This window comes from Piliocolobus tephrosceles, chromosome 2 (genome assembly GCF_002776525.5).
Source record: "Piliocolobus tephrosceles isolate RC106 chromosome 2, ASM277652v3, whole genome shotgun sequence".
NCBI lineage: Eukaryota > Metazoa > Chordata > Mammalia > Primates > Cercopithecidae > Piliocolobus > Piliocolobus tephrosceles.
In genome coordinates this window covers 188,051,027-188,078,760 of record NC_045435.1, presented here as the reverse complement: position 1 = coordinate 188,078,760, position 27,734 = coordinate 188,051,027, and the positions used below count along the sequence as shown (strand labels likewise).

General features: G+C 35.7%; 1 protein-coding gene across 4 annotated transcripts in view; it reads left to right on the top strand.

Annotated features, from left to right (window-relative positions):
• The window catches only part of FGF12 (fibroblast growth factor 12), a 595,999-nt gene that overhangs the window by 386,498 nt on the left and 181,767 nt on the right, over positions 1-27,734 (top strand). For all 4 annotated transcript variants that reach the window (XM_023214752.3, XM_031935277.1, XM_023214751.3 and 1 more), the window contains 2 exons: positions 1,036-1,146; positions 26,317-26,420. In XM_023214752.3, the coding sequence (XP_023070520.1) occupies positions 1,036-1,146; positions 26,317-26,420 (215 nt within the window). The remainder of the gene's footprint in view (positions 1-1,035; positions 1,147-26,316; positions 26,421-27,734) is intronic.

The window sequence follows — 27,734 nt, the reverse complement described above, 5'->3', positions numbered from 1 at the left end:
ACTAGCTTAAATTCAGCGATTGTCCTTCTGAGGATACCATGTTGCTACTTCAGCAATCACATGATTTCATCTTTGCCTCAATTTTTATCTCTAGAAGCAGCATTTTTCTTTTTCTCCTCATTTTAATGAAATAATTAGGGCTATAAGTGCCCTAGAATAATTCATTTTTGCTCAACAATAGAGACAAAAATGGTGATGCGGTGGAAATTAGATTGTTGCTGGCAGCCAGCACTGCAATGAGAAAGCTTTAAATATTTATATTAGCTGATGCACAAAAATTCAAATGTGTTATACAGAGGTTAGTTTGAAAGTGTTTGTGTTTAGAGGGTTTTTAAACGTTGAGCAATTCGGGTTTGAAATACGTAGAGAAATATGTGTGACTTGATTTTTTTTTTTTTTTTTTTTGTACTGGAGAAATGAACTTTGGGACACTGAGGCTCCTCTCTGAAGAAGTATGTAGTGAAGGTGAAATTTGCATTTCCACATACTTCCCAGTGACATCTCATGGCCGTGGAAGTTTTGCTGTTGCCTGTGGTTCTTCTCATCCAAACTATTCTTTCTGGCTGAACTTGATCACAAATTCAAAACCCAGGAGGTTCTGATGGAGAGCTGACATCCTGCAGAAATAGACATCTTATGAACCTGGTTATGACTACTAGAAACTTAGAAATTACAGAGGCATTTGGCCTAAGCAATAATTCTGGAATGGGGCTATAATGTTGGTGAAATCTTGCAGTCAGACACCAGATGTACAAAGGAGGAAAATAATTCACTTTTTAGCATGTCTCGGTATTTTCCTAATCATAATTTGCTTTTCTTTATTTGCATTTAGTTTACTGCTAAAAGTGTTAAAGCTCTACCTCTAGATGGAATAAAAAGCATAGATATGTTACTGAAATGCCCAACTCCCAAATACATAATTCAATATTTAAGCTATTGGCATTTACGTATTTACTTACAGGATGTTTTTAACAATTTGTAAGTGTGCATTTGTATAAGCCAAATAAAAATTTGAATAATTATTTTGTTTTGCAGAACCCCAGCTGAAAGGGATTGTGACAAGGTTATTCAGCCAGCAGGGATATTTCCTGCAGATGCACCCAGATGGCACCATTGATGGGACCAAGGACGAAAACAGCGACTACAGTAAGAAACATGAGCTTCTTACAATCTGATTACAAATCAAATGTAGGGCCCAGTGTATCTTATACTTAAAGCATTGCTAAGCTGCCTTACCAAACTATGCCTTTCAAACTATTTAACTATTAGTAAGCTAGTGTCTTTTCCTTTATCCTTCTTGCTATGATTTCCTGCAGCAAAGACACAGTATAGGAGGGGGTGATGCAGGTAAGAGAAGGTAAGAGGCTTAAAGGTATTTCCTTTGGTCAGTGGGCAAGAATATAGTCCCATCACGGTGTTTTTAGGCAGCATGATGATACACACTCCTAGGAACAATACAAGCACATCTTCCAACACAAGATGGTATTTAAATCCCGGAACCAAGAGATGAACAAGTTATAGTTCAATAATGAATAAGTTATTTATTTCTCAGAACACAATTTCTGACAGACAAAAATTACCTCTTAAGGTAAATACTGAGTACGTGTGTGTGTGTGTATATATGTGTATGTGTGTGTGATATATATATATATATATATATATATATATATATATATAAAACATACATATATGTTATTTTATGTTAAAGGCAAAATTGCTGATTTTAGAAGGAAATATATTTAAATATCATGATTACCTATGGCACATATAATATATATATATAACAGTAAGAAGATAATGAAGACTGATAGACCTAAAATGGAATTTAAATTTTTTGGGGGGAAATAAAAATGCTGAACATTCAAAGATTAATAATAATTTCTCTGGATATAGTTTTTAAGTGATCTAACTTTAGAGTTGACAAGTTTAAAAATTAAATGCGATCATCAAAGTATGACAAAATGAATCTGCAGTCTAGAAAAATTTCAAATACAAGCTCCAGAGGCAAGATTGATAGCTCTCATGTCTTTCAAATTTTGCATAATCATATACAGATACCTAAGGGCAAATTCGTGTCATTCTAAAATTACGTATGGTGCCATATTGTTTCCTAATGTTTGTCTGTCTTCGTTGCTAGATCTTTAGTGTTGAGCACACAGTAAATACTCATTGATATCTGTCCAAACAAGTTGTGATTCTGGTGGATGTAATTTTGTGATCAGGCTGATAATCTACTAAACTGCATAAACTAATGTAGGAAGCTAGATATTTTATAGTGAAATGTCTTTGAAATTATTAAGAAATATTTGAGGAAAAATTTAAAGTTCCTAAAGAATGAAAATGATCTTGTCCACCCTTTCTAAGTTATTCTTTGTTCAGTTAATATCACACATTTAGAATATAATTTACAATAGATAAAAGATCTTATTATAAAGAATTTCATTTCAGTTTTCTTGCTCTCAGATTTTTTGCTAAGTTGTTGATTGACTTATTTTGGTTTGCATTGGTGGCGTGTTTTTGTGAAAGCATTCTTTAAATGATTAAAGCTTTCAGCTAAGTGTAGAAGAATCAGGATAGTTTTCTCTCCGTATATTTTCATTTATTGCATCTGTCATTAAATGTCGATTTAGTGAGGCTGCAAATATAGATGCAAGAACCAGGGAACCACTTAGTTGTGTCACTTATCTGCACTAACTCCAAGGTATTACTAGTTCTCAGGTTTTATTTCTATAAAATATGATGGCTGGAGATGGTGATGATATATCAACATCTCTGTCAGCACCATCCATCTAACTTTAAAAAAAAATGAAAAATTATAAATTGATGAAGATAGAATCAATCCCTAAGTAAGACAGTTAGCCATATTCAATCTACAAAATGCTATCTTTACCCAGCCAACTATCTTGCAAATGCATGACATTTATCATGGGGCAAAGACAGAAGGATGTGGAAGTGCAGATTTGGGGTCAAGCTAGGATAAATCCTGCCTGCATTCTTTCTAGGAAAATGATTGACAGTGCTTGCTTTGTTGATGCTGGGTTAACTGCTAGTGTAAATCTACACCCACGTGTACATTTGTGCCTTCCTTCATGCATATATATATATATTTTATATATATATATATATATATCTTAGCATAATGTCATTATGCCTACCACACACAAACACACATACACACACACCAAAGGGCATGCATTGTGTCAAATATGTACTTTAAAAAATTCTCTGAACTCACAGATTTAAACTAGTATTTTATTAAGATAAACTACCACACACACTTTTTAATCAATTGCTTTTAAAATCATTTAGGTGTGCAAAATATAAAGATTAATACAAGTTTATCTGGATACCTACTACTAGCTTTTTTAAAATTAATTAAAAATATCGATATAGTTTAACCTCCTTGTTGTGATATCCCTGATGGAATCTTGCTTTCCTTCATTACCAGATATAATAACTCCCTGGAATTTTGTATATCTCATATATATGCAATTTAATAAAAAATTTTAATTCGTAACATTGTTTTGCATATTTTAAAATATTTTGTAAGTTAGAACATTATCATAAATATGTTTTATGTACTTTAATCCCCAACATTATGGTTACGAGGTTTGTCTATGGTAATATATTTATTTGTTTTATTTCTTTCATTTTTGTAAAATATTCCACTGTATGAATGTGTACAAACATATTTATTCATTTTCCTTTTTGTGTATAATTATTGTTTCTATTTTAAGGCCATTACCAATAGTGCTGCTAAGATCTGTCTTATAGATGTTGAAGACGCCTTCTTTAACAGTCATCTAAAAATTACACTTCTCACCTTGGAACTCTCTATTTTCATATCCCACTTTCTGAAATATGTATTATTGCTGTTTATTTATTTTTGATCTTCTTTCCCAGAAGAATGCATGTTCCGTGAGTGAAAAGATTTTGACTGATGCCTCATGCACTATTAGAACCTATAATGAATGGTCTGTAACACATAGTAAGCACTCAATACAAAATGAGTGAATGAATGACTAGGTGCATGAATGTCTCTGTCAATATGTACAAAAGTTTCTGTAGGTCACTGGCTAAAATACTGTTATCCACATTTTACTTTTTTGAGATGGAATCTCACTCTGTCACCAGGCTGGAGTACAGTGGCGTGATCTTGGCTCACTGCAACCTCTGACTCCCTGGTTCGAGCGATTCTCCTGCCTCAGCCTCCCAAGTAGCTGGGACTACAGGCACGTGGCACCACGCCTGGCTAATTTTTTTGTATTTTTAGGAGAGATGGGGTTTCACCATGTTAGCCAGGATGGTCTTGATCTCCTGACCTCGTGATCCACCTGCCTTGGCCTCCCAAAGTGCTGGAATTACAACCATGTGTCACTGCGACCGGCCCCACATATTTTTTAACTTAAAATATCATTTAAGATTTCAGAAAAATTACAAAGTAATAAAAGTGAATTCCTTTGTACTTTTTATCCAGCTTCTCCTAATGGTATCATTTTACCTAACAACATAATGATCAACGTCAGAAAATTAACACTTGTGAATATTATTTACAGAGAGCTATAGCTTCTATTAAAATGTTATCAGTTTTTCAACTGATGTGCTTTCTTCTGACCCTCTCCCCACATATTTTAATGAAGAATATCAAATAAAAATAAATAATTTTACAGATACTTTGTCTGAGTGGGGATTAGAAGTAAAAATATCAAAGAAGGATTTAAATTCTACTCATTTCTTTTATAGAAAAATTAGAAGCCTCTAAGTTGTTAAAATGTCTTTTCTCTACTTTGTGTGTGTAGGAGTAGAAGCAGTTGATTGTTTGAAAAAAGAATCTTGTTACTATGAGCATCTGTCAGAAATGTGTTGTTTGGTTCACTAGACACCATTAGGTCTAACCAACCTTACCATAGCATCTTGCACAGAATTGATAAAGACACCTGTTCTTTTGTTCATGAAGAGAAGACTAATTATATGTAATTGAGTACAAAACACAAATGGATTTGTCGGCAGTAACAGATAAGAATCTCTGCAAATGTAATGATAAAAATTACGAAACTGTGTTGGAACACTGGAACAAAAAAGACAATGGCAGTTTGGAGGGTATTAATAGGAATATTTTACATAAAATTAAAAAGCTAATTATTTTGTTTCCTGAGTTACCATAAGACAAGACACATTTGAAGAGGTCAAAAATGCTAGGGAGAAAACAATGAAGATATTACAACCAAAGGTATTGTTCTCCTTACCTCTGAACAATAAAATATTGAGAGCCATTTGACTGTGGAATGGGCTGCCTGACAAGTTAGTGCAATGGTGAGACTGGAGATAGTCAAGCAGATGCTGTCCTGGCACTTGAGGCAAAGGGAGAGGTTTACAAGAAAACCCCCTTGGTGTGGGAGGAGGAAGCAGAGTGGTGGTAGGAGGGCATGATTTCAGAACCCAGTGACTTTTAAGGTCTCCTTTAGTCCTGATAGTCTTTGAAAACTTATTTTGAATAGGTAAGATAAGTGTATGGCACCAAATTTTAAAGGCACAACAGCGTGTGTAGTTGAGAAATAGCAAAACAGTCCCTGACAGCCAGAAGGTGGCTTGGCACTCCCAAGAAGACTTGGTCTCCTTCTGTTGAATATAGACAATTTCACAACATTTGAAATTAGACAAAGCCACTGAGAAGGGTCAAGATTAAAGCAAGACCCTGTAATCATGTCTGAACACGACAAAACCAAAAATGTTTCCTAAACTACAAAATGACTAAATATGTCTCTGTCCTGGATTATGTGAGTGGCTGCTGCTTGTTTACCAAACACAGCTTTAACCTTGCTCTGTTCTTGCCTTCTAGAAAAGAATTACTAAGATAGTAGCCATAGAATTACACCCACATCCTTAGAGAATCCCATCTGGGGCAGAATCTCATTTCTTTGAGCCCTCCTTAAAACCACTTGCTACACATCCAAATCCTGTAAATCTTTTCTTAAATCCTCTTCCCAACATACCCCAGTTCTACTCTGGTGTGTATTTTTCCTCCTTGCTGAGCATTATTAAAACAAACTTTGTTCAACCATGGGTGTGTTTATGATATTCACTGGAAGTCATTGATGCAGTCTAAAGCAATTTTCATTCACACCCCTCCATTCCCACCTAGGCACATTCTTGGTATTTTCCTGATATAGTCTATGCACTTATCAGCATGTACAATATCTATCCATCCAGCTATCTGTCTATATCTATCTACTATATTGATCTATCGATCAGCACCTTCTTTTAACTTAAAATGTATATCTGCAAGATTTTTTCATATTAATACATATTTAAATGGATAATTAATACTTAATTTCCTATTAGGCATTTTGCTAATACAAACAATCCCATAAAGAAAATCCTCCTATATAAATCATTTTTAATATATACAAATGTATTTATAGGATGGTTACTTAGAAGTAGAATTGCTGGGTCAAGGGTACGTGCTTTCTTCATTTTGAAAGGTATCACCTAATTGCTTTCCATTGTACAAATTTACTCTAAAATTGTCTATTTCCTTATCATCTAGTCAACAAAATGTGTTATCAAACTTTTGGTTCTAGCTGGTCACAGTGGCTGACGCCTGTAATCCCAGCACTTTGGGAGGCAGAGGTGGGTGGTCACCTGACATTGGGAGTTCTAGACCAGCCATGGCCAACATGGTGAAAACTTGTCTCTACTAAAAATACAAGAAAAATTTTCCGGGCATGGTGATGCATGCCTGTAATTCCAGCTACTCGGAAGGCTGAGGCGTGAGAATTGCTTGAACCAGATAGGCAGAGGTTACAGAGAGCAGAGATCTTCCCACTGTATTCCAGCCTGGGTGACACAGCGAGACTCTGTCTTGAAAACCAAAAACAAACAAGTAAACAAACAAACACAAAACTTGGTTCTTTGTTACTTTAAAATGTAAATTTTAATTTTTTTCAAATTATGAGTTAGGTTGAACACTTGTTTAAGGGTGATCGTACTTCCTTTTCTATGAACTGTGTGTCTATATCTGATTCTATGAAATGTCCCTTTTTATTTTTAGGAAATCTGTATTTAAACAATCAGGTTTTTATTGTGATTTGCCATTTTTCTTTTTGCTAATTCTGTTGCCTTTGTTTTTTTTTTTTTTTTTTTTTTTGCCATGCTTTATTTTTTTTTGTTTTATTTTAAATGTGTTTTTCTGCCCTCAGCTTTTCTTTCCAATTTAAAAAATCTTTATTTATCCAAAATTATTAAAAAAGCCTCCTATGTTCTGTTTTTAGTAATGTATTCTTTTTTTTCTTATATTTGCTATTCAGTTAATCTGGAAATTATTAAGATTCTCTCAGTCTAGACTTCTAATACTTTATGTTCTTATCAATTATGAATATAAATATACTTTCTTTAGATTTTATGAATGTGTTAAATTCGCTATGAGTTTAGCATCAACAAACATTTCAAAATGTTCTGTGTGTGATTTTCAGAAAACCAATTGGAAATGTAAAAGTTCAGTCATTTAGTTATGTTTTCTATACAATACCAAACATATGATGTTTTGATACCGCCAGTCACAAGTATATAGACACAGCCAGAGTCAGCGGAAGCTTTTATTGCTAAACTATCAACAGAAGTATGATCCAAATGGTTAGTTGAGGAAAATTATGAAGGAAATCTTATATTTGTTATTATAAGGGCATGCAGGTACTACAAAAAATTAAACAGATGTTCTAAATTTGTTAGAAATTTGTTTTCATTGACTATGTTTTAATTTTAAAGATAGTGCCTCCAAATAATATTTGTGGAAAATTTGGGCAAACACTAATTATTTTTTTGAATGACTTATCCCCTTACATAAAATCATAAGGGGATAACTGCTGCAGACTTTTTAGCCTCGACTCTTCACTTTCTTCTTGATCTTATATACATTTTTGATCATAAGACTTCTACTCCCATGTATCTTCCTGGTCAGTAAAGCAAAACACGAGTCATTTGAAATTATATTCTTTCCTATTTACTCTATGACTTTTTATGGGTATATTTGTAGGCAGAATACATAGTAGTTAAAAATCTTATTGGAGCTGCTTAACCAAAGGTATTGTTAGAAAGAGCTGATGACTGAGGTTGTCTTTGATCTGTTTTTGGCTCTGTGTGATAACTGGTGCTTTGGCCTTGAGCAAGTCACATAAACTTTCTCTGACTTATACAAATTCAGATAGTACAAAATTAGAGGAGCCAAGAATCGCTAAGATTTTGATAGTCTTTTATTTACTTCTGATATAGAAGTAAAGGTATGTTCAGAAAAACTGATTGACAACTTCTGTTTCCCTAAATACCCTTTGTTTTGAAAGATATGTTACCAGCAGGCAGGAAATCATCAGTTTGCGAATCCCTGTGTGATAGTCTCAAAGTGTGTTTAAAGATCTAGAGAGTTGAACACATAAATGCTAGAACCAGAATTTGGGTCCCAGTAATCTGACTTGAGATTCTTTGCCTTGGAATTAGTTATTTAACCCCTCTCTGTGTTAAATTTCCTCATTTGTTAAATGATAATAATAATAATATTTAGATCATAGGGCTGTTGTGTAGATTAAATGGTTTGATTCCTTAAAAGTGCTTTAAGCGGTACCTAGAACACAGTAATTCTTAATAAATGTCATCTGCTGTCATTGTTTTCATCAGTAGGGATGAGAGAGCCTTTATTTGCAAGGAGCTCATGCACAGTGACCATTTTAACAGAAATACAATTCTTAGCAGTGGCAGCTATTGTTATATGGAAGAATTTGAAGGTGCTTACACTGGTGGGTATTGAAGAGTAAGTCAGTGATTCATAAAATGTCTAGTCCCTAGACCCGCAGCATCTATGTGAACTTGTTAGAAATACACATTTTCCAGCATCACTTCAGACATGCTGAATCAGAAACTGTGAGGCTGGGGCCCAGCAGTCTGTGTTTTGACAAGCCGTCCAGATTATTCTGATGCACTGCAGCAAGTACAACTGGCATCTTTCCCCTACCCCCAGGATTTGAAGTGCTCACATTTGCTAATGAAGGCAATCTGTGTTCTGGGACTGTGAAGCCTATTTCTATGGGGATCTGACTCCTAATATAATAGGGAAAGCAGAGGTCTGTAGGCACTGAAATTCAAACTTTTTACCATCTTTAACATGTGTGAAATCTGTTACATTTTGATTAATTACTTGAAGAGAGTCAAGGCTCAATTCTAGACAGATATATGATCAAGTATAAGTTTGGAGAATTACAAAAAAAAAGAAAAAAAAGATGAAAAATATATAGTGAAATAGGTAAGCCTGTATCACAGATTTGTATGTCTTGGAGCTTTTACATATGCAAATTTCTTTGGCTTGTGAGGTCTTTGCCAATCTTATCCACAAGGCAAGCCACTCTCAGCCTTCAAAACCCTCCTCAATTCCTGTTTCTTTCGTTCATGTGAGGTTTTAGCCATCTTGTCTCAGCTGTCACCCCATACAAAACCCCACGCTCACTCACTTCACTCTACTGTATTTGAGGCTTATGCATGTTTACAGCTCCACAAGTCACATTATATACAGGAATTCCTTATCTGCTTTTGTGTTTTCCCTATTAGAGTATGACTTCCTTATTTGCCCTTCTGCCTAGCCAAGCGATGGAGATTTTCCAAAACCCGAAGAGCTGCAAATGTGTTTCATTTAGCTGGCATGCTTGGGAAGCAGGAATGATTGTATGTAAGCAACAGATGCATCTACTTTTTTTCCACGTTTTCTTCCTACCTGCCTAGGCCCTGAAGACTTTTCAGTCTGAGATACCTGTGGCTTTCACTCAATGTTTGTTAAATCAAAATAACAGAACAGAACTTTAAAGGAACAGTACAACCCCCTTAAATATCACCAACTTTAAGACAAAGTAGCTTGGGCTGTGAGTCAGACAGCCTGGTTTCTAGTCCAGGTTCTTTCTCTAAATAGCTGAGTGAACTTATTTAAGTCCCACAAACTTTCTGTTCCTTGGTTTACTTCCCCCCATCATTTCTCCTCTGAGGAATGAATCCTTTGCTTTCTAGTCTGTAAAATGAGGTGTTTAGAAAAGATAATATCCAATATCTCTGATGGATTTGAAATTTTTCAAGCCTTGACAATGATTTTTGTTTTCACCTTTGAAAAATGGGAAACTTTTTATTTTAAACACATTACAAAAGAAGGCAAAACTGTAAGAGCAAATAGTACAATCGTTTTTGCCTTGAATTGGAACACAGCAGTGAATTCACCACTACTTTCAATGTATATGTACACAGATTTCAAGCAATTCTCAATACCCCCGTTGCCACTCCCTAGTCCAAGCTACTATCCTGTTTGTATGGACTCTTGCAATAACTCTCTAACTGGTCTCTTTACTTCAAGCTTCCCCCCGCCAGCCTATTTTCTATACAGCAGCCAGAGTGACCCAGTTAAAAGATAAAATGAAATAAACTCACTTCTTTGCTCAATACCTTTCATCACATATCATTTGGGGTTAAAGCCAAGACCTTTTTCCTATGACCAATAGCATTTTATATAATCTCAACCATTGCCTCCTTCATCCCTCCTCAAATATTATCTCTTCTCTTTCTTTCCACTGGCCTTCTTGCTGTTCCTCAAACCCAGCAACCATGTTCTTGCCTGAAGGCACTGGGACCAGCTATTCCCCTCTTTCTGGAATGTCCTTCCAAATATCCAAATAGTTCAATCCCTCATAGTCTTCATACCCCACTCAAAAGAGAAGCCTTTTCTCGAAAAGATCTTTTCTGGTTAATCTACATACATCTCAGTCCCTGGCCTCAATATTTCAGTCTCCTTTGGCTACTTGAATTTTGTTTTCATCTTTAGAACCCTTACCACTATCTAATATACCTACTTGTTTTATTATGTCTTCTTACTACTAAAATATTACTTATATATACCATACATTTTTTTCATTCTATCGTATACTTGCTTATGTTATTTCTTCCACTAATTATGCCATCCTCTAAAAGCCTTTTGTCTTTGAAACCTATTTCTGATTTAACTGTACATTCTACTTTTTCTCTGAACAAACTGTACATCTCATGATTTTATACTGTTTCATCCGTATGTATTTATTGTGTATATGACTGGCTGACTTCTTTTTGGTTATGAACTGCTTAAGGGCATTGACAATGCCTGCTTTATCTCTGTGTTGGCCTGTAATAAGTTCTTAATATTGAGTAAGGCCTTGATAATGGATATTTATAAGTTCATAGATAGTAGCAATAGTATAATCATTATACCATTGAAACTGAAAGACTTAATTAGAATGTAATCTCCATGAAGGCAATGAGCTTTGTCTGCATTTTGTGCTGTTATGTCTCCAGCACCTAAAAGAACACCTGGCACATATTAGGTATTCAGTATTTGTTAAATAAATGAATGAAAGTGAATTCACAGAACAACCCCATCAAAAATGAGTATGACTTTGTGTGACAATGCCCAGCTTGAAAAATTAATGCTAATTGGATCATGCCTGCATCTTGTTTTGAGAATGACAGATAATTTAAGAGAATTCAAAGAATGAGTAAGGAAATTATTTTCTATTATTAAAATAGGAAGAAAATTGAGTGTGCTTAGTTTGGAAAAGTGAATTCTATAGCAATAGTAGTAAAAGAAGACACTTTCACAGTGTTACATATATTCTCAAAGTGTTACATGGATATATATATGTATATGTGTATTCATGTTGATAATTATGGAGACATCGTTTTCTTAAAATATGCAAATGGTATATTTGCCCATAAGCGAGAGAGTCATTGTTTTTATTATTCATCTAAGGGCAGCAGTATAAATGTAAACATATGTTGCAGGAAAAAGAAAATATACACTCAGGTGTTTTAAGAATAAGAAACTAAAAAGAGAGGGTTTCTTGAAGTAGTGGAAAAGGGTATTAAAGTTTTGATGAGTGAGAATTAGAGATTACTTTAAAATTCCTGAAATTCATTACTTTACTTTGAGGCTCTGAAGTGAGAGTTGATTTGCTCCAAGTAGAGTGAGTAGAATTCAGTTCTACTATATCCGTATCCTGTGCTCCATCTTCAACATAAGTTACTGATTGCAAGGTTGTATAGATTTGTCCGTAATCTTCATGAATTGCAGCAGAGTTTCCTGTATGTCTCTGGTTTGATTAAGCACTATTTTTAGCCACTGACTAAATAAGGTATAAATTATAAATGTATACTCATATGGATTAGCATTTTCCAGGGCATACTACCATGAAGGATAAAGAAGAACTACATATTTGGAATGAAGGATTTGGAAAATAAAATAATATGTGTTAAGTATTATTTCTTAATCTATGACTTGGGGACATATCAGATAATAATAACGGTTTGCTCAACACTTTCTAAATGTCTAGTACAGGTATGAAAAATTTCAAAAGTATACTCAGTTAAGTCTTGTAATAACCCTATAAAAGGTACTATAATCATTTCTATTTTGAAGATGAGTAAACTGAGGCACAGGAAGGTTAAATAATTAGTCCATGGCCATACAGATATTAAACAATAGATCCAGGATTTGAATTCAGCAAGGTTAGTTCCAGTGTTAATACCTTCACCCAGTTTACACTGTATCTCAAATTTATTTTTCCTGGTTAATATTTCCCAGTGCATAATAATCTCTTAAATCATACCTCTGCATTCTTCTAACTACACTTTTAAAAGGCATTAAGAAGGCTACGTGGTTTAGTTCTAAAACATTACGGTAGTTTACTTTAGACAGGCTAAACAGTGAACTTGCAAGGATTTTTCAATGTGTTTGATGTATTTAAAATATAAATTATAACTTTTTTTAGAGATAGTAAACCATTGTACAATAATTTTAAAGATTTTAAATAACCCAGTTGCCTATTTCATATAGCTGATTTGAGAAGTTTGAGGTGTGTAGGATGTGTATGTCTTTATGTGGATGTATATTTTCATGTATTATTCGGCAGCCTAGATAGAGTGGTACTGAACAGGCATCCAGCCAAGATCTAGTGAGGTCACACTTGGTACATCTGCTTCCCTTGACATTGAGACCGAATGTGGAACACATACCTATGTCCAACTATGTCTGTACAGCATTATTAAGCCCACTCCACAGTGTTACAATTGAATTTTTACAAATATCCTAAAGAGAACTCCTTGCTCCTTGCTACTGAGGTATGAGCAGAAAACATCGCTTTTATTGTTTCTATAGTATGCACCAGGGATTGTTTCCCATACCTGGGGAAGCAGGATAGTGTTATAAATAGTCCATTTGATTTTAGGGACAGACAGTCATGGATATTCTTATGGGTATCTCCACTTGCCAGCTGGATAAACTTGGGCAATTAGTTTAACACTTTGAAACCAGAGTTCCTCATCCACAAAATGGGAATAATATGTAGGAGATTTAAGTTAATAATATCAAAATGTACCCTTATGGAAGGAAGTGGCCTGGAAAGTCTTAACAGGAGACATCAATGCTGACTGAAAACTGATCAAGAGCAATTTCAGGAAAAATGAAGGACTTGAGCTTTGACAGACTGGGTGGGAAGCCATTTTTGAACCACATCTGTAGTTTCAGCACTCTTTTAGGCCCTGGACCAACCCTCGTTTCTTTGGGAGAATTGATCGACGTCTAATTTAGAGAAGATTAACGTCCAGGGCACTTGAAGTTTCCCTCTGAAGGGGTTGGAATGTACAGTTACGTATGGTCTCTTTCCAGTCTTTGACACTACTGATGATCTGGGCAGAAAAGTCCTACCGAGACGTGAAGGAAGACAGCAGCCGCGCCTCGTAGATCCCCGTTCTCAACAATGGCTCCAAAATCTTTGTTTTTGAATCAGTACGTCTGGAGGAGGACCCACACTTTGAGAACCAAGCACACAGCACTTCTCAAACTTTAAATGCATTGTAATTGTGTTAAAATGCAAATTTTGATTCAATAATTCTTGCATACAGCCTGAGATTCTGCCTTTCCAACAAGCTGCAGACGATGGTGATGCCGTTCACACTTTGAGCAGCAAGGTTTGGTTCATTGATTGGTAAGGTTTGGGAAGAATCAGTATAGCATGTGAGCTTGCTAGAACTATCCCAGGTTATTGAACTTGCTTTCAAGTTGTTAAACTGAAATTATTTTCAGTGATGAAGCATACTGCAACAATCTGAAGAGTTAAAAAATACTTGTCTTCAATTCCAGGCATTTTTATTTAATTATTATGAGAGTAGTCTGGACATCAGCATTTTCAAGCTTTTCAGAAGGTTTTAATATGCAGCAAAGTCTGTGAACCATTCAGTTAAATTACCTCTGGAGAGTTGGTTTTTTTCTTCAATTTTTAAAGTTTGCATTCCAAATTTGTATTATTATAACTTTGAGTCAAAGTTATACAATAAGATATTGATTTTAAAGTACAGTGCAAATCATTGCTGTTCTTTTATGGAATGTTTCATGCTATTTTATTATAAAAGGAGGCCCTCAAGTGGGAGATGACAAATCAGTGGCTCAAGTACCCCCTCCTGTGTTCGCTGCAGACATCACTAAATTCTCACAACATTCATTGTTGCCTGGCTTCATTTGTCTCCTTAAGACATTGTTTCAGGCAGTTACAACCAAATGATTGAGTTTTCACATATGCCTGCCATATGCATGCTTTAGTTTCATTAATAGCAACATATTGAAGGCCAACTGCGTCCTAGTTACTGGGTTACAAAAATGAATCTGATACAATTCCTGCCTTCTAGCTGTTCCCAAAGCATAAAAGGTTTTACATCTTAATGTAAAATAAAAAGTGTCACTGGTACTACCAAGTGATTAGAAGAATCACCAGATTTCAGAGATCTAACAGATCCTCAAAAGCCATAGTAATCAACAAGTTTGGTTTTAACCCAATTCTTGAAGAATGGGAACAAAATAAATAAATTAAGATTAGGACAGTTGTATTTCAGGTAAGGAGGCACATAATCAGGAAGTGGAGAAAGCTCCTACCATGTTAGGGAAAAATTAACCCACTAGCTTGCATGAAGCAAAGAGATTATTTGGAAGTATCATGGTGCCATATTTTAGAATGTCTTAACTGACACTTAGGAGAGTATAGGCTTTATATTGTAGGAAATGGGGAACCAATGAAAGTTATTGAGCAGTGACTGAAATGCAATACTTTAAAAAAATGTTCTGACTGGAGATTATAGTCGACATGGGTTGAATGAGAGATTTTGAAGTAGAGAACAGTAAGCACAAAATCATCATTTTATTTTTCAAGTCCTTTTTATCCCTTAATTTCCAAAAAAAAAAAAAAAAAAAAAAAAAAAAAAACTTTCCACATTATGTTTATTTCTATAGATCCACTTAATATTTTTGGAATTAGGCAGTCATATTTTCTTATTTAGGTGTTAATGATAACAAGTACAAAGCTTTGTTTGAGCATATCTAAATCAACTCAAATAAGTGTGCTTCTATTGCCTGTGTGTAATTTTATCTAAGAAATACTAAAGATTGGCCGGGCGCGGTGGCTCAAGCCTGTAATCCCAGCACTTTGGGAGGCCGAGACGGGCGGATCACGAGGTCAGGAGATCGAGACCATCCTGGCTAACACAGTGAAACCCCGTCTCTACTAAAAAATACAAAAAACTAGCCGGGCGAGGTGGCGGGCGCCTGTAGTCCCAGCTAGTCGGAGGCTGAGGCAGGAGAATGGCGGGAACCCGGGAAGCGGAGCTTGCAGTGAGCTGAGATCCGGCCACTGCGCTCCAGCCTGGGCGACAGAGCGAGACTCCGTCTCAAAAAAAAAAAAAAAAAAAAAAAAGAAAAAAGAAATACTAAAGATTTTGTACCTTTTGAGTAGGATGGTTCTACTTGGCTAAAAAATTACTTGTCAGGTTTTCACATTTTCTTATTATAGTCTGTTTTTCCCACTTTCTTCACAACTACTTGAATTGTTATCATTAGAATTTTATTTTATATCTTAAGAGCAACAATATTTTATAGCTTTATAGCCCCCAGAATCTAGGTTCACAGCTTAACTTTTTCACTAGCTGACTTTATAACCTTGGGAAAACAGTATCTCTGAGTCCCAGTTTCCTGGTCTGTAAAGACGGATACATACTACACATGTGGTTGCTTTTATCTATTTTAGACTTTAACTACCATGATGGCAGGTACCATCTCTGTCTTTTCTACCACTGTATTACAAGTGCCTGGCACAATGTCTGGAATATATGTGATGAATTAATGAATAAACCTAATAGGCCATAGTATTGATTTTGGCAACATAGTGTTTGATGAAAGGTTTATAGAGGATGCAAATCTAAAAGCTTCAAAACATGCAAAGATTTCTCGGAAGATGTTTCTGCCCATTGATCTTATGGACCATTACCTGTGCTGTTACTGAATTCTTCAGACGGGCTCCGAGACAAGTCTGTGTAAGACAAAGGGCTGCAGAGAATGAGTAATGACAGGCATTTGCTTTCATTATCGATAGTGATGTGCCTCATTTTTCATCTTAATGAAAAAAGAATCACGTTGAATTGACTTGTTAATTATGCAAATTTTTGAACATTTTTGAGCTATCGTAGGAAAGGTTATATGATATTATCAGGATTAAAAGCCAATGACAGGACTTCTACCAGAGCTAAGGCAAACATTTCTACTACCTTTTATCAAAGACAGAGATCACCATGCTGCTCATTTTTATTATGCTGAAAACCCACAGCGTATGCTGTCAGCCAGTGCTTCGAAGAAAAATTTTAGTCTCTGAAGTCCCAAACCACTAGTCAGCTCGGTAAGTCAATAAATTCAGTGGGAAAATAAATCAGTCAGTTGGACTATTTGGCCAATTGTTTATAAAATAAGGCATCGTACTTAGTGAACCAATATAGCTTGAAGTATGTTGATGTTTACATTCTTAACAGTGTTTTATTTTAACTACGTAGTTGTTTTGCTTACAGGAGCTTCAGTAATAGAAGATGAAATACGTGCTTTTTTTCCCTCCCATAACATTTTAAGAAATTTAAGTTGAAATATGGAATAATGATCACCCAGTCCTGTTCCTCCTACTATGAAAACTCCAGATGTGGAGATATGAAACCAACAATGGGAACAAAACCCCTGGCAACACTGATAGTGACGCATTGTATCCTTTATGGTGTAAAAAGGGGTTTGTTTTTATTTTTATTTTTTTTTATTTTTTTATTTTATTTTATTTTATTTTTTTGAGACGGAGTCTCGCTCTGTCGCCCAGGCTGGAGTGCAGTGGCCGGATCTCAGCTCACTGCAAGCTCCGCCTCCCGGGTTTACGCCATTCTCCTGCCTCAGCCTCCCGAGTAGCTGGGACTACAGGCACCCGCCACCTCGCCCGGCTAGTTTTTTGTATTTTTTAGTAGAGACGGGGTTTCACCGTGTTAGCCGGGTTGGTCTTGATCTCCTGACCTCGTGATCCGCCCGTCTCGGCCTCCCAAAGTGCTGGGATTACAGGCTTGAGCCACCGCGCCCGGCCAGTTTGTTTTTATTATCTCATTGATCTTCATAACAATCCAGTGAAACATTCAGAGCCAAGAAATGCTCAAAGTGGTTAACTCATTTATGCCTGGTGTTCCATTACTGGAACACTAAGCACGTGGGAGTTATTTATATCATACCGCTCAAAGTCATTGCCAAGGTCTAATTGCAGAAATTCAAAAAATTGCCACCTCATTAAATTACTTGGAGTCACCAAGACCACAAAACTGTTAAATTTTAGAACTAGGGCTCACGACCCAAAGCTATGTCCTCTAGGTAGCTATGTTCAGTCTCCATCTGAGTCTTATTTCCTTGACTTAAAAGCTAAAAGAATAGGGCAAGTTACATCTTTCCTTTAATTTCTGTAAGAGATGCTGTTTTAGAGAGTTAAATTCAGTAACAACAATTGTTTAGGCTTTATTTTGAAATGCAATCTGGATGCAAAACAAAAACAAATACATATTTTATACTCTAAGAATCCCTAGTTTTCAGGGAAACTCAGACAAACATATAAATATGAATAAGCACTGTGATGAGTGCTGTGTATGGAATGCTGTGGAATTAGGGTAAGGGAATGAATAATTAATTTGCCTGGGTAAACGTTCCATTGTACCATAATGTAACCACTTTTGTATTGGAAGATTTAAGAGCTCACTACTTTGCTGGATATTCAATAATAGCATTTTCCTATTGAGAATGGGGAGGGCAAATAATTGACTTAAATAAATTATAAATAACAGAAGTAAATATTGATTTCATAACTAAGGAAAAACCAATTGAATGGCCTGCAGATATTATAAATATAATTACAGATGTTATTGTGAGAGACCGTAGGATTTATTGTAGGAGAAAATAACACTAACTTAACTTATAATTTAAGATTTTGTAGGATATGATCTTATTCACACTCTAGTAAAATATCTTGATTGAGAACATTTTGAGATGTTGGAAATGATACTGAATTTTCAATGAAATCTAACATTGAAAATGCACAGATTATAAACCCAAATATCTCCATTCTCTCTCAGAATGTTTCCCTTGGGTTTTTAATGGGTCACAGGATGAATCTTTTTTATTGGCCATTTGACAAAATAGACCTAGAATTTTAAATACGACTGTACCCTTTTTATACCTTTCTTCGTTACAAGCAATAACGAGTCTGTCCTTAGAAGTTGCTTGGAAAGATACCGGATTTACGAGTTCCAAAGACAATTTGTATTGAGCCTTTTTTCTCCTTCCTTCCCTCCTTTCTTCCTGCCTCCCTCTCTTCCTTTTCTTCTCTTTCTTTGCAACTTATTGGTTGTCACATTGTCTTCCTATGTGTTTTGATTGTTACCTTTTTCTTACTGGAATAATATGGTATGGATAATGTACAGGTAGAAATTAAGCTGAGTGAAACATAACACTTTTACAAAGTACATTTTTTGGTCCAATATCATTGGACGGGATGTTTATTTTTCATTTTATTTTGTTGAGACAGAGTCTTGCCCTGTTACCCAGGCAGGAGTGGAGTGGTGCAGTCATGGCTTACTGCAGCCTTGACTTCCCGGGTGCCGGCTACCCTCCGACCTCAGCCTCCCAAGTAGCTGGGACCACAGGCACACACACATATCTGACTACATTTTTTTATTTTTATTTTTGTTTTTACAGAGATGGAGTCTCCCTGTGTTTCTCAGGCTAGTCTCAAACTCCTGGGCTCAAGTGATCCGCCTGCCTTGCCTCCCAAAGTGCTGAGATTACAGGCATGAGCCACCACGCCTTGCTGACAAGGTGTTTAATATCTCAATTGTAACAGATTCCCCAAACTCTTTCTTTCCTCTTAACTCCCTCCAACCTTGCATCACTCTACACACACGTACTCCTATCCTCACCAGGCCCATGCATCCCATGATTCTGCCATTTCAGACTTTGTACCGTGTAGGTTTTTTGCCTTTCCTTTAGTCTATGTGTAATACATACTATCTTCAATTTTTTCTTACATGCTTAATTATAAAAATATGTCCTAGAAAAGTTATGAATAAACATGCGCAAGGAGAAACTACTCGTCATTCATTTATTTATGCAGCAAATATTGAATAACAGCGTCTAAAACCAAGATATCATGCTAGGCATTAGGGTTCATAATAAAAGTTTCTGGTGCCTTCAACTTGCCCTTAAAATAGTGGAAACCTCAGAAAGATTCACAAATAAGAGTCTTCTCACTAGAGACCACATCTGTTATGTTCATCACTCTTTTTTTTTTTTTTTTTGGCTTCAGTGTGATATTTGGCATACAATAAGTGCTCAATAAATTTTTATGGTAAGAATAAATGACTTCTAAGTCAGGTTTTTACAAGTGCTGTATGTGAGCTCAACTTACTAAGGCCAAGGTCCTACCCCAAAGGTTAGGATGGTACTATTCATTTTCTCAATTATTTTTCACTTTGTACTCCTCAGAGAAGTTAGGACTTTTATATACTGTTAAATGACTACTTTAAGTACTTTGACTACTTCAAGTAGTCAAATACTGAGTTTATAATAAAATGGCATTTTGGAAATCAAGATGCCTGGCAGCACGCCTGAAAAAAAAGTAGACATTCAATGAATATTATCTCTTTAGTTTTTCTTTTCTCATTTGTTACTTTGTCTCCTCTTCTCCTTCCACTTAAAGTTCAACCTGAGAATGACTTAGGTTTTGTAGATCCTAAAGCTTATAAATATAATTAAATGAAAATTAGATGCAAAATTGAGTATTTGCAATGAGAAAATAAACCACAAAAGTTTAAATTTTGAAAAGCTGGGAACTATCAAAGATGATAAAACTCAGGAAAATAATACAGTATTTTAATTAATTGCCTGATAGCAGCAAGTCTATACATTTCCTTCCCATTATTGTGGATGTATAATTTTTGAATGTCTTTCCATATGACAACACTTTTTTATTATACATTTCTTGTAGAGATAAACATAAAGATAATTCAATCTTTCATGTAGCATGATTAATCAAAGTGATCCTTAAATATTTTATAACTTGGAAGTGTTTATTTTAGGTTCACAGCTCATCATTATCTGATGATTAGTGATGTTGAGTATCTTTTCATATACCTGTTGGCCATTTGTATGTTGTTCTGGAGAAATGTCATTCAAGCCTTGTGTCCATTTTTTAATTGGCTTATTTGTTTTATTTTGTGTTTTTTTTTTTTTTTTTTTTTTTGCTATTGAGTCATAAGAGTTTCTTATGTACTCTGGATATTGAACCCCTACCAGATATACAATTTGCACATATTTTCTCCCATTCCATAGGTTGCCTTTGCATTCTGTTGATTGTTTCCTTTGCTCTGCAGAAACTTTTTAGTTTGATGTAATCCCATTTGTCTATTTTTTTGCTTTCATTTGCCTGTGCTTTTAATGTCATATCCAAGAAATAAATCTTTGCCAAGGCCAATGTCAACTTTTTCCCTTATGTTTTTTTTTCTATGGGTTTTACAGTTTTAGGTCTCATATTTAATTATTTAATCAATTTTGAGCGAATTTTGTGTATGGTATAATATAAGGACCCAATTTCATTCCTTCATATGTGAATACCCAGTTTTCTCAACACCATTTGTTGAAGAGACAATACTTTCCCTTCATTACCTTTTCCAATACCTTTTTTCCGTGAGGTTTTATGATTGAGCTTGGTTTATTGAAGCCAAGAGTACCAGCTCCATTATTTCAGTTTTTAAAATACAAGAGTCAACTTTACAAAAAGATTTAGAACAAGATACTCCTTTTGGAAAGAACAAGTTTAAGAAGATCTTTGAATGTCAGATTAAATACTCGGACTCTATTTTGTATATAATTGTAGTATTTAGTCCACAAATGTTTACTGGGATTGCTAATATACACAGAATATATACTACCCTGCGTATTCTCTTTCTCGTTTTCTCTCTGTGTCTCTCTCTGTCTCCTCCTTTCCTCGTATTATACAAGTGTAGTTTTGATGTGAGTTTTGTTTTGGAGAGCTTACAATCTAGTTGTGGTTGGGAGAGGAAACAGATTTTTTAGAGAAATAAAACTATAAATTGTGATAAATATAGTCTGGATCCAGGAATAGGGCAGCTAAGAAGTGAAAGAAAGCACTTGGCATTTGGTGTGTCATTTCAAGTATGTCAGGGATTTCAGTGTGAAGATGTAGGGAGAGTGACATTCCAAGCAGAGGGAACTAAGTTAGCAAGAAGATGGAGTTTAGAAGGTAGGAGGAGGAAGAGCAAATTACTAGAAGCACTCAGTATTGAAGTGAAAGGGCCATGTAGCACAAATGTATGTTGTAGATTAACCTTGAATATCAGGCTGAGATGCTTTAAGTTTCTAATTTCATTTTTATCTTAAAAATAACTTTCATTGTAACAAGGAAACCTACATTCATGGAAAGAATGTGTTTTTGTCATAACCCATATAATAACATTTATTTAATAAAGCTATGTACTTGTAACTGGACTAGACATTACAGCAACTACCCTCAATCTTGCATTGTAGGGACAGAGACAGAGATATAAACAAAGAACTCTAAAACCATGTTCTAAATACCATTACAAAAATATACACAAGAAATAAGCCATCTGGAAAAGGGAAGTATTATTTCTGAAGGGCTTTGGGCAAGACTCATGGGGGAGTTCAACAGGTAGGCCTTAAATGATGAAAAGAGTTGGCCAAATTTAGAAGTGGGAAGATAAGCTTTCCAAAAAGAGATAGAGGACAAAAGAGGACAAACTCCAGCCTAGTTAAAGATTGAGGGGGAACTTAGGAAATGGCAAAAAGCTCTGTGAAGCCGGTTATAGCAGATGGAAAGGGTGACAGGTGATAAGCTGGAAATGTGGGTTGGAGCCAGGTTGTAAAGGACACTGGAGACAGGGAGGAATCACTGCAGGTTGTAAGCAGGAAAATGGCATAAGAGGATGCAAGGGACTTAAAGAGTGGGTGGAGTCAAGTAGCCCCGTTACTATGAGTTAGGACAGTGGCTTTGAGGAGTAGTGAAAGGAGTAGCAAAGGGCTCCTGTGAGCTAGAGCCAGAGTGTGCTACTCTGAAGATAATTAATGGATAAGAGTAAGTCATTTGCCGCCTTTTGGGATTTTTAGGAGGCAGATGAGGACGCTTCCAGAGAAACTGTGTTTAGCTTTTACCAATAAAGTCTCATTTCAAATCATTTACTGATTTTTAAAAATGGGCTTGGTAAGTCTCACAAAGCAAACCAGCTACAAGCCATTATCATCTTGTGGTTCATATAAAACTTTCAGACAGTTTCTTGTTTTTGTCGCTGCCTAGCATTCATTCTTCATGTAGGAAAAATTTTATAGTTGTTTTTCCTTCTATGGTGAGCTACGTAAACCAGTGTTCTTAGCATTTATCCTGGGAAGTCTTTTCTCCTTCTCACAGTAATTGTCAGTGAACTTAATATTTTCCAGTATCTGCTTTTATTTAAAATGAAGTACCTTGCATCGAGTTCATATCTTGCATATTAATTCTGCTTTCATTAGCATCTCTATCAGTTAGGATTAGAGTTGGCTCTGCATTGCACAGAGTAAAATAACAAGGACGTATTTTCTCACATGAAAGCCAGACCTGGGTAATTGAATGTTGGACTTGTGCCACTGCTCCACAAAGCTCTCAGGGACCCAACTCCTTCCAGCTCACCTGCCAGCACCCGCTGGGGAGTAGTTCTTGTTTTTATGGTTTCAGATGATCCAGCTACCATATTCCCATTCAAACAGCAATAGGTAAAGGTTGAGAAGGGGTGCAAAGGACACCTATAAGTTGTCTGTAAGGAAGGATTCCTCAAGTCTGTAATGATGTGATGACTCATATCTCATTGACCAGTAGTGAGTCCATAGGACCTACATCCTACATCTGGTTGCAGGTTGCAGGATATGTAAGAAGATGTAGCTGAATAATCTATTTATTTGCAAGAAGGTAAGAACGGATATTAGAGGAAATTAAAAGAACAAAAAGGGGAGGCCGAGACAGGTGGATCACAAGATCAGGAGTTTGAGACCAGCCTGGCCAACACAGTGAAACCCCATCTCTACTAAAAATACAAAAATTAGCTGGGTGTGGTGGTGGGTGCCTGTAATACCAGCTACTTGGGAGGCTGAGGCAGGAGAATCACTTGCACTCCAGCTGAGTGACAGAGCTAGACTCTGTCAAAAAAAAAAGAAAGAACAAAAAGATGAAATATGATGTTTCGAACAGGTAGCCCCATTAGAGAGCCTGAAAGCCTTTGTTTAGATGCATTTTCCCCTGGATTAACTCTAAATCTTTTTGTACTTCTAAAAATTAAGGTAATCATTCTGTCCTAAATTCTTCATAGCATTTATGGTTGAGGATCAAATATAATTAAAGAACGTATCAGCACTTTGAAAATTGTTACACAAATATAAGGTATTATATTTTAAAGCATTAAAACAACTGAATATAAACTAAAAAATATTATTGAGGCAATATGTCAGTTTTTACAGTAGCCTTATGGTAACTTTATCTGACAAACAGAAGAATTAGGTGTTCATGACAAATAGCTCTTTGAGAGGACACGTCTCTGTGAATCACTTTCAGAAACATGACAATGCATTTGGTTCTATCAACTCTGTGCAATAAGGATTATCATGTGCATTTTACAGATAGGAAAACTAAGGCAGAGAAGTTAAATGAATAGCTCAAAGCCATGTAACTTAGTGGAGGGTTTAGAAACTATGTGTCTGCAAATCTCATACTCATAATCTATGTTTTTGCTCTAGTTTTCATATGGCACACATCTTTTTGCCCATTTGGTAAAGTCTACATATCTAAGATTAGAGCGACAGGCTCGCAGTTATTTATCCTTATTTTATTACATGGTGTTCTTTCTCATTTTCCCCCAATATAAATCAAATCCTCCAATCTACCAGTCCCTTTCTGCATACACACATTGCTCTGCAAAACCACCTCACTTCCTGCCTCACTAAAATGTTTTCTCTTCTTCGTTTTCTCAACTTCTGCTTCTTCTTTAAGTGTCAACTCAGGTTCCATTTTCTGTGTAAGGCATTCCGTGAATACTTCAGGTCACACAGAGCTTCCATTTTCCTGAACTTCTGTAATATAGAGAATATATATATAGAATGCATATATTACATTTAATTATAGAAGTAAATTATACACTGTATCATATTATTCCATATGTCTTAGCTTTTTCTCCCCAACTAGACTTTGTCTAGTTCTTGTATTTCTTAAGTTGTTTCAGTAACACAAGGATACTGGTAAGAATATAGCAAGAAATAAAACCAGTTCAAATCTAAATTGAGCCAACAATTAATCTGTGAGAAACTACTTATAGTTTCTTATCTAGTCTCAGTTTTCATGACAAACGTGGAAATGGGTTCAAAGAGGCAAAAAGACTGATCCGATGTCAACAGCTAAGAATGGAATCCTGTTCTACCAAACCTGTGGTCTAAGGCTTGATCCTCTACAACTGTCCATTGAACATTGACTAAAAGCCAAATACTGTGAGTGTGTATGTCTGCGAGTGTGTGTGTTTAGCTTACTATTGTAGGTTGAGAGAAGCCCAGAAAAATAGAGGCATCCCTGAATAACAGTAGCCCTCGGGTTAATTTATGTGTATCTTGTATTAAAAACTAAGAAGACGAGAACCGAGAGGAATTTTATCAATGGAAAAGGTGGATAAGAACTTCTAATTAAGCCAGGATACTGACATGAACTGCAGAGATATTTTCTTATGCATACAACCATGAGATACTTAATTCATATCCGTGTTGTCATCTATAGAACCTAAGTATGTGATTGCTTTTCTTCCATGTGCAATGGGAATTGTTTCAGGGTGGGGGCAATGTTTTCTGTTTATGCTCATTTTGTGATCTCAAAAGTAACTGAAGTTGTCCCAAGGACAGAAATACATTGTTGGAAGAAAAACAGAAGGTTCTCTTAGGTATCTTTTTTTCTGATCTATGAATTCCTTCTCCAAGTGGACATATAGATTATTGAGTACTTTGAGTGATGAGCAACTCGAATATGTAAAGACTGCAAGCTTGTTCCCGTTTCATCTTAGGATGTTGAATTACTTTTGTCAAATTAATTCTTAATGGTTTTGGGTATGTGTGTGTGTTTGTATATATATGGGTGTGTGTGTATATATATGTGTGTGTGTATATATATATATATATATATATACACACATATATTTTTCCCACCTGGATATAAATATATAAAATATATCCTTTATAGCTAAAGCTATCAATCATCTATCCATCTGTTTACCTTTCTTGATTTACATGTAAAAAATTGAGATATCAAGAAAAAAGTTTTGTCTGAATGTTATCACCAATGGGTCAGTAATTTTTGCATTCTTCTTCTGTGTTCAATATAACGTTTAGAACAACAAGGAAAAGACTAAAAACAAGAAGCTTTGGACTGTTGTAAAGATAATATTTTGTTATTTCTTATGACTACAGATACATTTTCTCCTGTTGAGAATTTTTCGGTTCGTATTATTTGTTTGTTAGAAAAAATTATCTTATATTACCCTGTTTGAGGGTAATTTTTAGGATCAGGAATCCTGAAATCTCAGATCCAGTTGGGCCTTTAGAGACCTTCTAATCCAACCCCTTTGTACAGGGTTTATGTAACTTACCTGAAGTTACGTAGGTAATTAATGCTGGCGCAGGGTCAAGAAGTCAATTTCTCTCATTTTTAGACCTCTCTTTATTTCTTTCTCTCTCCATTTTTCTACCAAGTTCAATTAATAGGTTTTAATTCTCAAAAGAATTATTAGAAGAAAAAAGATTATTCAAAAGGTCACTGATCCTTTCCTCCTTTCTTTTTCTCCCCCCAGCTCTCTTCAATCTAATTCCCGTGGGCCTGCGTGTAGTGGCCATCCAAGGAGTGAAGGCTAGCCTCTATGTGGCCATGAATGGTGAAGGCTATCTCTACAGTTCAGTAAGTACATTGTAGTGTGTATTTGTGTGTATGTGTGTGAACTGCCACTGAGAGGTAATAGAGTAACCATCATGTTAGGCAGGAAAATTGGAAGTTGAAGTCATTTTATATTTTGTGATCCCGTTTTTCAGGATTATTTTGAGGTTTTGTAATTTAGAGTGTTAAGGACCATGTCTTGTTGAATGACTATATTGCAGTTACTCGCCATGCAATGTAAATTCCTTGTGTCTAGCTTCCATTTCTGCAGAATATTCTCCTTTTGGAATTTTACCTTTCTGTTTAATTCAAAAAGCAAGACATTTTTCTTTTCTCTTGTTCTCTGTCCTTTAAGCATAGAGGACAGCTCAGGAAGGAAAATTCTTCAATTTGTCTGGAAATAGTCTCTGTCCTACCGTGGAGAAAAACACTTTCATAATGGATTGTGGCTTTGTTTGTATTTAGTAGGTCTATGTTTTATTTACTGTGTCAGAGTCTCAGAATAACTTTAACTTAAAGGCAATATGAATTTATGGAAAGAGCTCTGGATTATGAGAAAGGATATTTGAGTTTTATTTGCATTTCATGTACTATCTTCATATCCCTTTGGGCAAATTATCTTCCTCTGCTGGCTTAATTTTGGACCTTTCAAATGAGCATGTCGGACACCATGTTGTATCATGTCTTCTTTCAAATCCCAAACTGGCAAAATTAGGTAGCATCAGTGGCTACGTTATCAGCACTGACATATTTTAAAGTTACGAACACAATTCTGATGCTTGTCTCACTCTCAGGATAATAATTTATGTGTTGAGGCCGGGCGCGGTGGCTCAAGCCTGTAATCCCAGCACTTTGGGAGGCCGAGGCGGGCGGATCACGAGGTCAGGAGATCGAGACCATCCTGGCTAACACGGTGAAACCCCCTCTCTACTAAAAATACAAAAAAATTAGCCGGGAGTGGTGGCGGGCGCCTGTATTCCAGCTACTCGGGAGGCTGAGGCAGGAGAATGACGTGAACCTGGGAGGCAGAGCTTGCAGTGAGCCAAGATCACGCTACTGCACTCCAGCCTGGGCAAGAGAGCAATACTCCGTCTCAAAATAATAATAATAATAATAATAATAATTATTATTATTATTTATGTGTTGAGAGGATGTGGCTGCACTGAATGGGGTGTGTGTGTGTGTGTGTGTGTGTGTGTGTATTTCCGCTTTCCTGTAAGAGAGTTGGCTATTTGTAGTTCATGAAAAAAATTCATTGAAAATCATGATTACAGATTTCCACCCTTACTTTCTATGATCTCAGTAAATAGCACAAGGTTATTTTGGAAGTTCCCATAT